General features: G+C 41.2%; 1 protein-coding gene across 3 annotated transcripts in view; it reads right to left on the reverse strand.

Annotated features, from left to right (window-relative positions):
* The window catches only part of CHN1 (chimerin 1), a 138,961-nt gene that overhangs the window by 17,639 nt on the left and 103,195 nt on the right, over nucleotides 1–18,127 (reverse strand). For all 3 annotated transcript variants that reach the window (XM_056535803.1, XM_056535802.1, XM_056535804.1), the window contains one exon: nucleotides 6,575–6,652. In XM_056535803.1, coding sequence (XP_056391778.1) covers nucleotides 6,575–6,652 — 78 coding nt within the window. The remainder of the gene's footprint in view (nucleotides 1–6,574; nucleotides 6,653–18,127) is intronic.

Below are 18,127 nucleotides of genomic sequence, written 5' to 3' on the forward strand. Positions count from 1 at the left end.
ACAATTACTAAAAGAGAAAAAGGTATAAATGTATACATGATGTCCCTATATATACAGGCTGACTGCCAACTAAAATCTCTTTCAAGGTTTTAACATAAAGTTAAAAGTCCAGTTTAGAAAAAAGGTAAGATTGCAGGGGGTCTGACTGCTGGGACCCCCTGCGATGTACTGCTCGGTGCCCTGTCTTTCCCTATGCACAGAGCTTTGTTGACCAATGCATGAAGCGGTGGTCAACACGAGCCCTTCATGCATCTCTCTGGGAGAGCTGGAGATACACTAGTGCAGCGTAGAGATGAATGGAGGGCGCGTGCCAACCCTCGCCGTACGCCGTGCAGGAGATCGCAGGGGGTTCCAGCAGACGGACCCGCTGCGACCTGACACTTTGGATAGGGGAAAATTTTTCTAAACTGGATAACCCCTATGAATGGAATTTTTAAATGATGATTTAGGGTACAGGCTCTCCAGCAGCTTCAAAAATACAACTCCCATCATGTCAGGACAGCCAACAGTTGTCTGGGCATGCAGGAAGCTGAGAACCACTGGTTGGAGACCAATGATGGTGTCGCCTGGCTTGTGCAATTGAATAGAAACTCACGTCATCATAGCTCCTGCAGCAAGAACCGCTGCTTACATTGTCCATTTAAGAGGCCGTGATACCTATTTCCCTCCCTAGTGCATAGATCTAGGCTGCAGGTGAAGTCTGAGCAGAGTGACTCTTTTTTTATATGTATGATGGCACAATGGAAATCAAACCATTACTCCGGCTAACACCGCGCAGCAGAAAATGTGATTATATCGTATATTTTCAGCCTCATGCATCGACAATCAGCATATTTTCAATCACCTCGCTGCCAAAGGGAACGTGAGTGCATTTATATTCATTGCCTTACTAAAGCCTCTGGCTGTCAAAACTGCAAAAGTGACATTCAAGCGCTGAACTCCACTCAACAGCATAGGAGAGACTGGAGATAAATAAGAAGTGTCATTCAGGTGGATGGTGCTGACAAGGTAAAATATCAGAATGACACCACGATAAGGACACATACGCCACAGCAATAGAAAGGACACAAACCTGTATTAGAAAAAACTTTCCAACAGCTAAGAACAGACCATTAGCTTTACAGGGTACTAAGGAGGTCATAGACAGATGTCACTGTCAACCTGTACAGGGCCGGCAGTGCAATGGGGGAGGATAGATTCTTCTTTTCTTTTTTTGCAGAGTTTCCCAACCGGTGTGCCTCCAGCTGTTGCAAAACTACAACTCCCAGCATGCCCGGACAGCCGAAGGCTGTCCGGACATGCTGGGAGTTGTAGTTTTACAACAGCTGAAGGCATACCGGTTAGGAAACAGTGGCTTAAAGGGTAAGTCTCATTAAAATAAATTATAGCTATTGCACTCCTTATGGTAAATAAAAAATATTTCTAATATACTTTGTTTTAAAAAAAAAAAACTACGTTTTCTATGTTTTATTTGTGCTTAAAAAAGCTCAAGAGCACATTTCCCCTCAATCTTATACACAGACTTAGGACCGAGGTCCAAACACAGGAAGTGCAGCCTGGAGTGCTGAGTGGGGTGTGTACAGCCTCATCCAATCATAGCTCCTCTCACACTTAAATGCCATATGCTGTTGGTTGGACACCCCCCCCCCTCAGCACTCCAGGCTGCACTATCTGTGTATAAGATGGGAGAAAATGTGCTCTTGAGCTTTTTTAAGCACAAAAAAAAAAAGAAAAACAGAAAACTAAAAAATTTTAACCTAAATATATTTGAAATCTTTTTTATTAGCAATACCAAAAATTAGTTTTAATGAGAGTTACCATTTAATGTGTTACTGCATTAGCCTGACTGACGCGCCATGTGCTCCTAGTATACCGGGGAAGACTACTGTTTACTTACTGTTTTGTGAGATTAGGCAGAGTTCACCTGTAGGATAGCAGCAGGTATGCTGCGGTGTTCCCATTCACTATAGTGAATAAAGTGAACGTGTTATGGTCCAATTCGGAGAGAGGCCACCTCCGCGTGGTGGATGGGGGACATGTATTGATTCAAAAGTATGCTAAGAGCCTTCATTTTTTTTAAAGTACTGCTGCAACCTTCTATTTATATATACTGTAGTCTAATAGTTACTACAATTTTTTTTTCTTAAATCAGAGCATTTTTATTATTATTTTGAAAATGTTGTATAGTTGTACAGCATATACTGTATTTTAGACAATATTGTTACATATGATATAACAAAAGAAATAATAAAAGATGAAAAACATAGTAATTATAATAATTTGGGAAAAAAACTATAATGTATATATATATATATATATATATATATATATATATATATATATAAATAATAAAGTCATTGTGTGTTGTTATGCTTAGAGTTACTACTTTTATCTTGCAGAACTAAAAAATGTAAATTTGGGAAGTACACTGAATGTAGTCAGTCGTAGACTATGTTTGATCTGTTAATGTGGATAAGTTTGCCATGGTGTACGTTGGCATACCCGTTTTCCCTATCCTGACGGATACTAGTCACATACAGCCCAAATGTTGTGTTAAAGGGGTACTCCGGTGGAAAAACATTTTTTTTTAATCAACTGGTACCAGAAAGTTAAACAGATTTGTAAATGACTTATATTAAAAAAAACCTTTATCCTTCCAGTACTTATTAGCTGCTATATACTAGAGAAAGTTCTTTTTTTTTTTTCTGTCCACGGTGCTCTCTGCTGACACCTCTGTCCGTATCAGGAACTGTCCAGAACAGGAGCAAATCCCCATAGCAAACCTATGCTACTCTGGACAGTTCCTGATACAGACAGAGATGTCAGCAGAGAGTACTGTGGACGGAGAAAAAAAAAAAAAGAAATCCAAAAACAAAAGCACTTCCTCTGTAATATACAGCTGCTAATAAGTACTGGAAGGATAAAGATTTTTTTTAATAGAAGTAATTTACAAATCTGTTTAACTTTCTGGCACCAGTTGATTAAATAAAACATGTTCTCCACTGGAGTACCCCTTTAATAAGCCTCTTTTACATTTGCATAGGCCAAAAAGACACAGTAGTTTGCACCAGACTTAACACTTTGGTGTATCTCTTGCTCGGAAGATATCCGTAAATATTTGGTCCAAACCGAGAGGGATAAGGTTAAAGGTTTTGAAGCTATACGGACCTATGTACCTGATAAATAAAACCAACTTGTCACGCAATATGCATGCACTAAGACAGACAGGAATAGTAAATCTGCCCCCGTATACTTGCAGTCACGTTGGCACTTGCACCTCCAGCCAGAATTTTATATGTGATGGTGGAAGCCACCGCCGTGTGACAGGGAAGTAATGTCTGCGAGGCAACTGTATGATGCCAGAAACCTCTTACTACAAAAAACAGGATTTTTGCAGGAGAGGTTTCCAATGACATACAAGGACCTCTTGGACAGGACTAACCAATTCCTAGCGGCATCTTCCGATGCTGTTGCAAGTCAATGGTCCCCAAACTTTGAGTTGCAAAACTACAACTCTCAGCATGCCCGGACAGCCGTTGGCTGTCCGGGCATGCTGAGAGTTGTAGTTTTGAAACATCGGGAGGGCCACAGTTTGGAGACCACTGTAGATTACATTGTTGATTGGAAGTTCTGAAGCAACGAAGCAATGGCCAACGAAGCACAAAATAAAACCGTAGACCTACATAGGGGCATCATGGGCCCATAGACATCTATGAGTGCTGTACCTGAACATATTGAGAATACAACCTGAAAACATATATTCTTTTCCAATGTGACAGAAGATAAGAATTACATTTATGAGCACCTAGGAAATAAAACTTAAGTGTCCACTGGGCCTCTACAGATGCCGAATGGCAATGCCATACATATATTCTCCATCTGCACAGAGCCCGGTATAGGCAATGGCTTCTTTCTCTACTTTCCCTGTTGCATTAGCCATGGCAGTCCATATTGTAAGCCATTTCAATGCATTGATTTCCATATGGTGACCATCTGGACCAGCTATAAAAAAAACAATAAAAAAAACCCAGCAGAACAGTATATACTAAAAGTTAAGCGACTAAAACCAACCAGTACCCGATACAGAAGACTGACAAGGGTGCGGGCCTCTATAGAGCTTAACTGTTCATCATTGTGCATGGGGACATAAAAATGGATTATAATCGCTCATCCATTAAGTATCAGGCTCCAGCAGGAATCCAATGCTCCGTACAATGGCAGCTGTGTCCTCTAGTCTTTTATTCAGAGGTGCTGTTGTATCCCATTTACTGTACGAGGGACAGCGTAGACCCCAATCTGTCATTTGGCATGTAAACAGGGAGAGATTTGCATATCTGTTCATATGCAGTACAGTCTCAGATTATGTCAAGGCCCATTACAATGGGAGATCGGGGGGCGAAGATGCCATTTACAATACACTGAAGACAGTATGTGCCAGCGTCAATTCATTCAATAGACACTTGTAGGCTATAGCGAGGACACTTCATTAATCCCTGAGAAAAGCCAGACAAGAGCTCCAGACCATCTGGCTGATCTGCGGGGAGAAGCATATGTTTATTCCAATGACTGATCCGGGCTTATAGGACGAAAAATGACTCAAAGGAGATCATTACCTCCAATCATTGGAAGAAAAAAAAAATTAAGAAAAATGATGTCCACAGACAATTGATCAGTACAGCAAAATCTATTAATGATAAATCCCTATAACATTTTACCTATAGATCAATACAATTGTAAATCCAATAGAAAGAATCTAGAAGAACCTCATCTTCTCCTGTCCCTAGCCCGGTGTGCAAAGGATCTTGGTGACAATATGGCTGATAAAGTCCATGAGTCTTTACCATATTTAAGTTGCCACTGTGTCAAGAAAATTGGTACAGACACCTTTTTGTTTTTTAACTGATCCAAAGGGAAGAACTTATGGCCAGAAAAGTCAACTTGGCTCTTAAAGTGGCTAACGTGGAACTAACGTGACAAATTTGCCTTATTTTGTCTATTTATTGTATAATCTTTATTAATCTTAATCTAACTTTTGTGCTGCATTAACACAACTATTGAGTTATGACAATACAGTAGGTTCATCTGCATTAAATTCATGGATAAAGCAGGGTATCCTTGGGACGAATGACAAACTTGGCAGTTGCACATATGGATACACCTGAATAAAAATTTGCATGGATGTGAATATGCAATGATAGCAAACATCAAGCCAAAAAAGAGATCTCCTCGTAGTTTTGTACCATTTGTTGCTGCATCTTTGTTAGATGTACAAAATGGCTTTATTGACTATATTGTGATGAACTCAAAAGAGAAGGTTACATGTTTCTGGGATATATAGTGATCATTTATACTTTCTATACTGTTTCTGTATGGACACTGTATAGTTCAATAGTTTTCCAGGAGAAAAGTTAAGGTATGAATGGATTATATTAGCCTTCCTGTAGAAGTGGTCGCTGCAAATACAGTGAAGGAGTTTAAGCATGCATGGGATAGGTATAAGGCTATCCTTCACATAAGATAGAGATAGGCATAAGGCTATCCTTCATATAAGATAGAGATAGGCATAAGGCTATCCTTTGTATAAGATAGGGATAGGTATAAGGCTATCCTTCATATAAGATAGAGATAGGCATAAGGCTATCCTTCATATAAGATAGAGATAGTCATAAGGCTATCCTTTGTATAAGATAGGGATAGGTATAAGGCTATCCTTCACATAAGATAGAGATAGGCATAAGGCTATCCTTCATATGAGATAGAGATGGGCATAAGGCTATCCTTCATATAAGATAGAGATGGGCATAAGGCTATCCTTCATATAAGATAGAGATGGGCATAAGGCTATCCTTTGTATAAGATAGGGATAGGCATAAGGCTATCCTTCATATAAGATAGAGATAGGCATAAGGCTATCCTTCATATAAGATAGAGATGGGCATAAGGCTATCCTTCATATAAGATAGGGATAGAGATAGGCATAAGGCTATCCTTCATATAAGATAGGGATAGGCATAAGGCTATCCTTCATATAAGATAGAGATGGGCATAAGGCTATCCTTTGTATAAGACAGAGATAGAGATAGGTTATAAGGCTATCCTCTATCCTTCATTTAAGATAGAGATATGTATAAGGCTATCCTTCATATAAGATAGGGATAGGCATAAGGCTATCCTTCATATAAGATAGGGATAGGCATAATGCTATCCTTCATATAAGATAGGGATAGGTATAAGGCTATCCCTCATATAAGATAGGGATAGGTATAAGGCTATTCTTCATATAAGATAGGAATAGGCACAAGACTATCCTTCATATAAGATACGGCTAGGAACTATTCATAGTATTTAAAATATTGGGCAGACTTATTGGGCCAAATGGTTCTTATCTGCTGACACATTCTTTATTAATGACCCAACTGCTGAATGGTCAAACATGCATAAAACAACAGGTATAAATTTTTAACAATTCTGGATAAAGATATAATAGAAAAAACAAACATATCTAATAAAACAATATAACAAAAGAGCGCAAGCTCATGCTCAACGTACAGACACATACAGAGTAGAGTCTCACCTTGAAATTGTGAACTTTCTCATACTTGGGGACGTGTTCGTTCTCCTTTAGCGTTGCTCTTCTTACCAGGGACGTTAACTGTGAATAAGCAAAGAGTTTCAGAGGTTTCCACAATGTAGCCGAAGACTTTCGGGAGTTCAGCTTCATGCTCAGTGCGGCTGCCAACAGATCCTGCTGCTGGCTGTCCTGCTTTCTGGGATTCCAACCCAAATCAGCGCATTTTAGGTCAGACTGTGACTCTTTAGATGGCATATCGAAACGATACAAGAAACAAAAATATATACCGTATATATATATAGACCAAAAATTTCTAATAAAATAAATACAAAAGTGACAAAAATACCATACACCAGCGTATTGACAAAAATAATAAATAATACAAAAATACTTTTAAGTGCACATCCTGCAAGTGGGCTTTAACAGACAGTCAAGGCAGGTGGCTGCGTATATAGGGGGTTTCTTTTGTGATCCAAGGACAGAAGCTTATTAGGAAAACAAGAGTATAAGAACTGGACATTTAAGAGATGCCAACGTCGCCCTGCTTCCATTTACGAACCAGATAGAAAAATACATGTAAAAACAAAAAAAAATAAACACACAAGTCCATATGGTCTCAAAAGCCCAGTCGGTGAATTAGAAGTGCAGCTCAGGAGGATGCTCTGGAAGTCTGGAGATATCGGCTTAGTGAATAAGGGGAAGGAGGAGGGAGAATGGGCTTAGTAGTCACGCTGCTTTACACAGACCACAATAAGAGGATATTAACCAATGAGACTGAACAGCAGCCCTTATGTATTCATCTGCTCAGGATCCCACCCCCGTCTCCCCCTACGCAAGACTTACTTAACCAGAACGGAGCTGAAGGACTTGGAAAATGTAAAAATATGGATGGCAGGAAGTGTCTGCCATGAAGAGGTTAAGGCGAGAAACATACAGAACAAGTCGCTGGGAAGATAGTGAGCAATGGATGACTAATACTTTGTTGCATTGTATGTTCTGCTTGCTTTAAATCAATTCTATTCACAACCATCATGGAAATTTCCCCAAAAAAAGGATTTAATTCTGGTAATGAAAACAAAGAGGAGATAACCTATGACTTTTCCCCCCTTGCAGAGATAAGTAATAAGTTACTATTTAAAGCTCACCCTGTGGTCAAGACTGATAGAATAGAAGCAAGGACAACATTCCAAATCTGTGCATTGCGTATGTCAGTGTTTCCCAACCAGTGTGCCTCCAGCTGTTGCAGAACTACAACTCCCACCACGCTGGGAGTTGTAGTTTTGAAACAGCTGGAGGCACACTGGTTGGGAAAACTGTTGTATGTCTTTAACAGGGAGAGACCAATCTGCATAGTGGTACATAAAACAAAAATAATTTATATTATATATATAATAAAATAAGCTTTCCTTTATTCACAAATCTTGACACGATTCACATACAGAAAAAGAACTGACCCGTTTCACCTACGTTGAGGCTTAATCGTAGTCTACGATTAAGCCTCAACGTAGGTGAAACGCGTCAGACCTTTTTCTGTATGTGAATCGTGTCAAGATTTGTGAATAAAGGAAAGCTTATTTTATCCTCCACCTAACATGCCGAAACTTATTCTTTTGTTGATTGGACTTTTGGCGGAGGGCGGTCCCAGGCACAGGTGAGCTACCTGGATGTTCAGTGCGAGCGGACTCCACAGCCTTCATTGCATATATATATATATATATATATATATATATATATATATATATGTATTATTTATACATATATACACACACACACACACACACACATACACACATATATATATATATATATATATATATATATACATACATATACACACACACACACACACACACACACACATACATATATATTCCAATGAGTAAAGAAGGGGTGAACTTGCACTCACCGACCACGTAGTTCACATAGTGAACTACGTGGTCGGTGAGTGCAAGTTCACCCTTTCTTTACACATTGGATTGTATTTCTATTTTTTCGATGCTTAGCACCCCACCAGTTCTGTTATGTTCGTCAGATAATACAGATACAGAAATGATCTACGGCAACCTGGCCAGCTTTTTCTGTGAGCTATGATAAACTCCAGTATACATACACATTTATGTATATAAATATTTAAATTGTGGTTCAATTGCTACATTTGCAATATTTTTTGTTTTTATTATTAACATTTATTAATTATTATTTCATGTATTTATTTATTTAATTGAATTTATTTTTGGGGGGTCAAAAATTGTGGCAAAATTCAGCAGTTTTCTAAAAACCTCTGCAAAAACACAAAAAAATAAATAAATCTGAATCTGCATAGTGGTTTATAATAATGATATATAATACACATACAGAAAGGATCTGTAGCAAGCCAGCTTTTCTGTCAGCTATGATATGTAAACCCAGAATACACACACATGTATGTTGCAACATAAGTTGTAGTTATATTGCAACATGTTTTACTTTTATTAATAATTAAAAAAAAAATTATTTACCGTATTTATCGGGGTATACCACGCACTGGCCTATAACACGCACCCTCATTTTACCAAGGATATTTGGGTAAAAAAAGTTTTTTACCCAAATATCCATGGTAAAATGAGGGTGCGTGTGTGCGCGTGTATACCCCGATATACCCCCAGGAAAGGCAGGGGGAGAGAGGCCGTCGCTGCCCGCTTCTTTCCCCCTGCCTTTCCTGGGGTCTAGAGCGCTGCTGTCGGCCCTTTTCACCCCCTGGTTATCGGCGCCGCTGCCCGTTCTGTTCCCCTGACTATCGGTGCCGGAGCCGATAGCCAGGGGGAGAGAAGCGGCGCCGACAGCCAGGGGGAGAGAAGGGGCAGCGGCACCCATTGCCGGCGCCGCTGCCCCGTTGCCTCCCCCCAACCCTGGTAGCATAATTACCTGAGTCGGGTCCGCGCTACTGCAGGCCTCCGTCGTGCGTCCCCAGCGTCGTTGCTATGCACGGCGCGGCGCACTGACGTCATGCGCCGTGCCATTCAGCGCATAGCAACGACGCCGGGGACGCACGACGGAGGCCTGCAGCAGCGCGGACCCGACTCAGGTAATTATGCTACCAGGGTTGGGGGGAGGCAACGGGGCAGCGGCGCCAGCAATGGATGCCGCTGCCCCTTCTCTCCCCCTGGCTGCCGATAACCAGGGGGTGAGAAGGGCCGACAGCAGCGCTCTAGACCCCAGGAAAGGCAGGGGGATAGAAGCGGGCAGCGACGGCCTCTCTCCCCCTGCCTTTCCTGGGGGTGTATCGGCGTATAACACGCACACAGACTTTAGGCTAAAAATTTTAGCTTAAAAAGTGCGTGTTATACGCCGATAAATACGGTAATTTTATTTTTTTACTTCAGCAGTTTTCCGAAAAACCTCAGCAAACAACAAAAATGGCCACACTGTATAAATACATTCCAACAACACAATGCTATGTGTAATTGTATATGCACACAATTAATGCATGTTAAAGACTAATATAAAAAAAAAAATAATAATCCTTATTGGCCATATTAAAAATGTATTTTACATATTTTCTCCCTTTCTAAAAGAAAAAAAACACCCACATTAGACTGTGGCAAACAATGAGAACTCCCATTTCGTTAATAAATGAAGAATGCAGACAATATGGTTAATAAAAGTCTACAGAGCTCGAGGGGAGGTAATTCTCACTTTATAGAAGAGAAAATGGAAATGAGCTGGATTATTACTCGCAGAAATCTATAATAAGTCTTGTGGGAGCAGCTATTAGGGGAGTGAGACATGAACAAGAGTAGGCACCGTGTCCTGCAGGGATACACCACATCCAGCAATAACCACAGGTACATGGGAACACAGAATGTGATTTATATATATATATATATATATATATATATATATATATATATATATATATCTGTATTTAATTTATTTACTTTACATATAAAATTCTGTGTGTGTGTATGTTCCAGTATCACTACCAAATAGCTGGAGATATTTTGGTGAAACTTGGTACAAGTTACTTATTAGGGATCGACCGATATCGATTTTTTAGGGCCGATACCGATAATCGGTGGAGGTTAGGGCCGATAGCCGACAATTTATACCGATATTCCGGTAAAAGTTATCGGCTATTTATACCCCCCGCGAAACACAGCTGCAGATCATTGATTCAATGAACTGCAGCGGCTTTTGCGGTGCCAGAGACCGCTGTCGCCATCCTACTGAGTCCTATCACCGCCACCGCGAATGACCCCCCCCCCCCCCCCACCGCACCGCCCCGTCCCCATTGCCTCCCCCATTCCCGGTTTTATAATTACCTGTTCCCGGGGTCCGCACTACATCTGGCTCCGGTGTCTACCTCCTGAGCTGTCACTGTGCGCACTGACAGCGTAACACAGGACGCAGCAGGAGCCAAAAGTAGCGTGGACCCCGGGAATTATAAAACCGGGAATGGGGGAGGCAATGGGGACGGGGCGGTGCGGTGGGGCGGTCGCGGTGCATTAATAGACAAGGTAATTGCCGATAACACCAAAAAACGTGAATATCGGCCGATAATATCGGCCAAACCGATAATCGGTCGATCCCTATTACTTATGTTAACTAAAAATATAGGATAGTTACATTAACCTAACCCACCCCATCTGCGAGGGTCAAGGTTTTTGTCTAAAATCTTAAGCAAGTCTATAGGGCTTCCGGTATCTTACTACACAAGCTCCGCTCTGCATCTCTGGGTGAGTGTGTTGGTCCAGCTTGCAAGCCACGCCCCTACCACAAGCCACATCCCTTCAATTTTTGTCTCGTCATCCTTTGTCACTCAATACACCCTAATCACAAGTCCTTCAACCACAATCTCTTTATCACAGCTCCGCTCCATCTTACTTAAAAAGCTACATTGGTAAAAGTGTTGGTTCGGCTTGCTACAAATCAAGCCCGAAAAGCCAGACCCCCTTCTATTTTTTAGCCTACAATCTCTTCATCACAGCTCAGCCTTACCTAAGGTTGGGATATGAGGACAACAGCGTCATTGTTGCTTTTCCTCTCCCACAAGGTTTAGTTAGGAAGACCGGGCAATGTCGGGTACTCAGCAAAAGTAATATAGTACAGTAATAAAGTATTAATACAACAAAATAAAGCATGGCACATTATCGAATTACAGCAAGAAGCATTGCAGGTAAGTAGAGTATTTGGCCTCAGAGGCTGCAGACTCCATATTATGATGCTGTTCTACCATGGAAGCATTGGTTCTACAGGAAAACAGCTTTGTAGCATGGCATCCAATGAAGCGTGGCATAGTTTTCTTTTATGCCAAGGTTTCATATAACAGAGCCATGCGCTGGTACAGTATAGCCTGCAAAACAAAATCTGTACAGAATAGTAATACACCAGTATGCATAAGGCAATTGACGCGACTTCATTACTATTAATCTGTACTGCTAAAATGGACAATACTAAGGGCTTGTCCCTGCTGTCGGGTGCAGCTCCAGAGGCTCGTGACTTCACAACACGCCCCCTCAATGCAAGTCTATGGGAGGGGGCGTGACAGCTGTTCACTCCGTGCACCAGATGTCTAGGGTGCCACAGCTGAGATCGCGGGGGTCCCCAGTGCTGGGGGCCCCGCGGTCAGACATCTTATCCCTTATCCTTTGGATAGGGGATAACAGGTGGGGTGCTGTTTTTAGCAGAAATGAGCTCTGATTTTCTCTTCCTGCATATCCCCTTTATTAAAGGGGTACTCCAGTGGAAAACATTTTTTTTTAAATCAACTGGTGCCAGAAAGTTAAACAGATTTGTAAATTACTTCTATCAAAAAATCTTTACCCTTCCAGTATTTATTAGCAGCTGTATGCTACAGAGGAAATTATTTTCTTTTTGAATTTCTTTGTTGTCTTGTCCAAAGTTCTCTCTGCTGACACGTGATGCCCGTATCAGGAACTGTCCAGAGCAGGGGAAAATCCCCATAGCAAACCTATGCTGCTCTGGACAGTTCCTGACACTGACAGTGGTGTCAGCAGAGAGCACTGTTGACAAGATAAAAAAGAATTTCAAAAAGAAAAGAATTTCCTCTTTCCTTTAAGGACATAAAATGTCAGTAGCGATCAGCTCACCTGGGCATAATGCCCAGCCCATGGTTCAAATCAATGGAAGCAAAACAATGCCATGGCCAGGACTTTTTTTTTATTTAGATCCAGAGAAAAGCAAAGAAAGATGCGTTTCAAGTCACATGACCCTTAACCGTAAAGCTGCAGCATTGCTTTGCCTTAACTAAGGACATACTGGGTTTTTCTCCAAGACCTCAAATTGTCATTTAAAATCTAATAGTGAGAAATACAATAAATCTAAACTCTGGCTCATCCTAGGCTTTATAAGGCATTTTAGTAAAATAACTAACCTGCACTTCTTATTAATGATATGGTAAAACCAAATATAGTACAATTAATAAACTCCTGTGCCAACAAGGCTCTCCCAACACTTGGCAACAAGTCTAGACAGCCCCTGTACAGCCGGTCAGATTGCATGGTTACAGACAAGCAGCGGTTAATAGGATAAGATCTCTTGGCATACTCCTTACAGAAACAGGGGTTGTTTGGATTCCGTGGACATGGTTAGTCATACTTCCTAACCTGCTCTATCTCCATGCTAATAATCTTTGGGAAACGACTGAGAGAGCACAGACTGTCCAGAATAACAAGGCCCTTTCTTCCTATCAGAGTTCCTTTAAGATTCCATCGTCTTACCGTCTGTTGACCTCTTTAAAGCTTATTACAAGTCATTCTTCAGAACTGTACGTGTATGAAACAATGAGAACTTGAGTTTTGAAGTTGTAAAGAGGAAGTTTACATGTATGTGGATAAAATTTACTAGACATTTAAGGGTTTCCTAAATGGAATTTTCCACTCTCGCTCAGGATAAACCATAGGGCTTTGCTACCAAAAATGCTATTCTATACAAGTAAATGATCTCAAGAGGCAAGAAAGCAGGTAGCGGATAAGAAACTTCACCTTTATTTTCATCGCATTAAAAGCATGGACATGGAGAGACTTCAATAAGACAAACGGATAAAAACCTTGGAGTAAGCGTCAAGCATGACGCGTTTCAGGTCATGTGACCTTTCATCAGATGCATGATCTCAAGAGGCAAATCACTCCAAAATGGAAGAAAGGTAGAAAGTGTCTTGGCCGACTTGGTAAACACTTCCATTTCCCATGAATTAACAATTCTTTAAAACCTTTACTTACATCTCAGCATTGTGCCCTTCCTTTTTTTTTTTTTTATACCATTTGAAAAGCTATGAATTAATTGACAACTGGGTGTTACCAACCTCCTCAAGTCAAAGGGGTGTGTCCCTAGTCTGTCCCAGTGAGCAATGACTGGACCATGTAGCAGTGTGCAAGGTTACACCCACAAATAGTACCGCCAAAATTACTATTTATTTATAAATGTATAGAAGGAATAACAAAGAAAATGCACAGAGTTCTAAGAAATGATGCTATACAATTGTTATATTATGGGGAACAGAATTATTAACCATTAAAGTCAGAAGAGAGGACAGGTCTTCAATATAAAGCTTCCTGAGCAGGAAACTCTCCCTATGAACTACATCCAAAAAGGGAATCCAAAGGCTGAAATTATGATGTCTAAAAGGCAGATGTAATATACACTTCCCAAGAGAGAACTAAGAGGATAGAAAATTAAGCTTAAGGGTATATTCACACGTACAGTATCTTGGCATATTTAATGTGCAGGATTTAAAGTTGCAGATTTGAAGCTGTGTTCAGTCAATTAGTTTACATTAAAATGTGCAGCTCCATATCCTGCGCATCAAATATGCACAGGATACTGTATGTGTGAGTACATTCTAAGGGCAGGGTCACACTGGAGCACATCCGCATTGTATTTTATGCTGCAGATGTGCTGCTTGAACTCACAGAGCCACGACAGAGCGAGCTCCCTGCTGCTGCTACGTTGCTCTGCGTGTCTGCTTGCAGTTGCAGATTTCATGCTGGCAATCGCGCTGTGGATGCGCTCCTGTGTGACCCTACCCTAAAAAAGTATTGCCCTCTTGATATTTATGACATATCAACAGGAGAGATGAGGGTCCCACAACTATCTTTAGATCTAGGAGCCTGTGCCTGCTTGCAGCCACAGAAGGTAGTTAGGAAGCTGAAAACAGCTGAGGGGTCCCCAACACCAAATTGTTCCAACTATGTTAAAGGGGTTTTCCATTTTAAATTAATGGGATCAGATCAGGATCGGCCTCCAGACACATTTGATAGTGACTGTACCTGGTACTGCAGCTGAGCCCATACTACAATAAGTGCAGCTGTGGTTGGTAAGCAACTAAGAGGCTGCAGTGCTTGCATGGGTACCACGGTCCCTTCAATTAGTTATATCCTGACATAGAGATATATATATATATATATATATATATATATATCTAATTGCCATATATTCCAAAAATAACAATAGCTTAAAATAGAAGGATGCTTCTTTACCCATGGCTCAGTGGTAAGAACTTTTGCCTTACAGCACTAGTATCCAGGATTCAACTCCAGTTAAGGAGAAAATATATTTGCATGTTCTCCTAATGTTACTGTGAGCCCCCTCCAGGTTCTCTCATGTCTACCCAAAAGCCAAGAGTACACTGACATGTTATCTTGCTTCCCATGAAATTGTGTGTCTGAAAAAATTTGTGAGCCCCAATGGAGACAGGGCCTGTTGAGAATAATGGCAACCTCAGTACAGTGCTAAGGAATACATGGATTTTTTCTGTTACCTTTTGAAGAGTTTTTTGCCATGTTTACGGGTCAGAGCACTCGGAGGTTAGTCAACAGGACATCCATACAATGACACTTGAACCTTTTTTGTGTATTTCTAAAAGTCTTTAAATTCCACATCTCTGTCAGTTCCGGAAAAGTAAGCATTGCTTACTTTTCACGCCATTCGGAATGCCTCCAAAAGTAGACTTTCTTGCAACAAGAAGGTTAAAGAAGTAGTGTAGTGAAAGATAACTTATCTCAAAGCCGAAGGATAGGGGATAAGTGATAGATCGTGGTAGGTCTGACTGCTTTGACCCCTGCGATCTCCTGAACGGGCCCCGGCAGTCTGCTGGAAGGGGGCGTGCCGATCCCTGCAAGGAGCAGCAGCCGATACGCCCCCTCCATGCTTCCCATAGAGATACATGGAAGGGGCGTGTCGGCAGCGGCTTCCTGCAGGAGTCAGAACGACCAATTGCGGGGGGTCCCTACGATCTATAACTTAGTTATACAAGGTTATTTTTCACTGCACTACTCCTTTAATATATATATATATATATATATATATATATATATATATATATTCACTAGTCTCATCGGTATAAACAGTGAAAAATCTATTTAAAACATGCAACTGCATGCTAGAGTACGTGTATCAAATTGTCGCGGCTGCCGCGACAATTTGATACACATACTCTAGCATGCAGTTGCATTTTTTGAAAATCCTTTTTCTCAGTTTATACCAATGAGACCAGTGGGTTGAGGTTTTTAATGCTTATAATAAAAGTTACATTTAAATAATATTGGTTCTACAAAAAGAAGTGTTGCATTGATGTTCTAAAAGCAACATTCATTTTTATCGTGAGGTAAACAAATTTTTTTAGACAAAGTGTCCAGCTAAAACAAAAAAATACAAAAAGGAAAAGCAATTTCACTTCCCCAATCAATGTTGCAGAAAACATTCAAAAATGTGCACAGAAAATATTAGGCTGTGACCTTGGGAAAGGGAGGAAGGACTTTCCAAGCCCCTCCACTTCTGATGCGATTTTTTGCCAAAATGACTGATCATGATAAACAATAGATGACAAGTTATCTGCCCCGTATTATGCAACATTGTCTTCTCTGTGCTTCACGTCCATCCTGATGCCGTCAATCACTCACCGATTAGCAGGGTAAGGCTTTTAGTGACTAAGCCAGATTTCAGACATAATGGTTGCCATGCAGAATGCATGTATTTTCAGTTTCATTACTGATTTTCCTTTACAGCCTATAAAAAGTCCATACACTTAAAGGGGTACTCTGCCCCTAGACATCTTATCCCCTAACCGATCTCGGCTGTGGCACCCCAGACATCCAGTGCATGGAGTTAACTACGCTGCGTGGCGGATGACTGGCGATGCCAGGCGGAGGCTCGTGACATCACGGCCACGCCCCCTCAACGCATGTCAATGGGCGGGGGCGTGAGTTGCATATACTTGCATTATGGGGGCGTGACCATGATGTCAAGAGCCTAAAGCACTGCACCAGACGCTCTAAACTAATGCTGGGTGCAGCAGGGAGATCACGGGGGTCCCCAGCGGCGGAACCACGGGGATAAGATGTCTAGGGGCGGAGTACCCCTTTGAGGTCTAACACAGTAGAGGTCCATCTCCTTCAGAGACAGGTCAGGAGCTGACATAACGTTTCGGGTCCGCCCCCTGACTCCTACAGAGTAATAGTAAGGGGGGCAGACCCCAAAAATGTTACATCAGATCCTGACCTGTCTCTGAAGGAGATAGACCTTGGCTGTGTGAGACCTGGAGTCTATGGACTTTTGTATATGTTGAATCTACTTAAATCTGAAAATAATTGAAAAGAAATAAAAAGAAAAAGTATTGGAGACACCACGAAAACATTGAGTTGCTCTATGTTTGTCAGAAGTTCTGCTGCTGCTATAAGACGCATGTATCACTGGTTTGCCTGTGAGTATTCGCTAAGTGGAACAGAGTGGAGCTCCACTCCAGAGCGTTGATCCGTGTGCAGACTACTGAACTGTTTGGGAGATTCCTGTACAGCATACCATTTCTTATAGGAAGGATGATCACAGCAAATTAAGCAGCCAAAGGGTACTCGCAGACATCCTTTTGTGGCCTTTCCCTGTACCACACCATGACTAACCAGTGTATTTTCTAAGCAGACTTCCTGTCTTTTGTATATTAAAGGGGTTTTCCACGAAAATTCTTAAAAATCATAAAATGTACGCCATGGTGCTCTAAGTACCAGGGCACCCGGACGTACATTTACATCCAATGTCGTTAAGGGGAATCTGTCAGCTCTACATCATGTTTACAGTATCAAGGAAGAGTGCCAAGCCAAAGCATGCGTGCCTCCTCCCTCCCCTCCTTGACCGATTGTCCAACAGGGCTTAGTGCTGGAAGACGAACCCTGTACATCAATCAGTCAAGGCAGGGAGGTGTGGAGGAGGGAGAAGCGTGCATGCTGCAGCTCAGTACTGCCTACTTGACACTTGAGCTCTGAGCATGATATAGAGCCAACAGACTTCCTTTAACCCCTTAAGGACCACAAGTTCTTCCGTTTTTGCACATTTGTTTTTTTCTCCTCACCTTTTAAAAATCATAACCCTTTCAATTTTGAAACTAAAAATCCATATGATGGCTTATGTTTTGCACCACCAATTCTACTTTACAGTGACATCAGTCATTTTACCCAAAAATCTATGGCGAAACGGAAAAAAAAATCATTGTGCAACGAAATTGAAGAAAAAGCACCATTTTGGAACTTTTGGGGGCTTCCGTTTCTACGTAGTACATTTTTCAGT

The sequence above is a fragment of the Hyla sarda genome, chromosome 8 (genome assembly GCF_029499605.1).
Source record: "Hyla sarda isolate aHylSar1 chromosome 8, aHylSar1.hap1, whole genome shotgun sequence".
Classification (NCBI taxonomy): Eukaryota; Metazoa; Chordata; class Amphibia; order Anura; family Hylidae; genus Hyla; species Hyla sarda.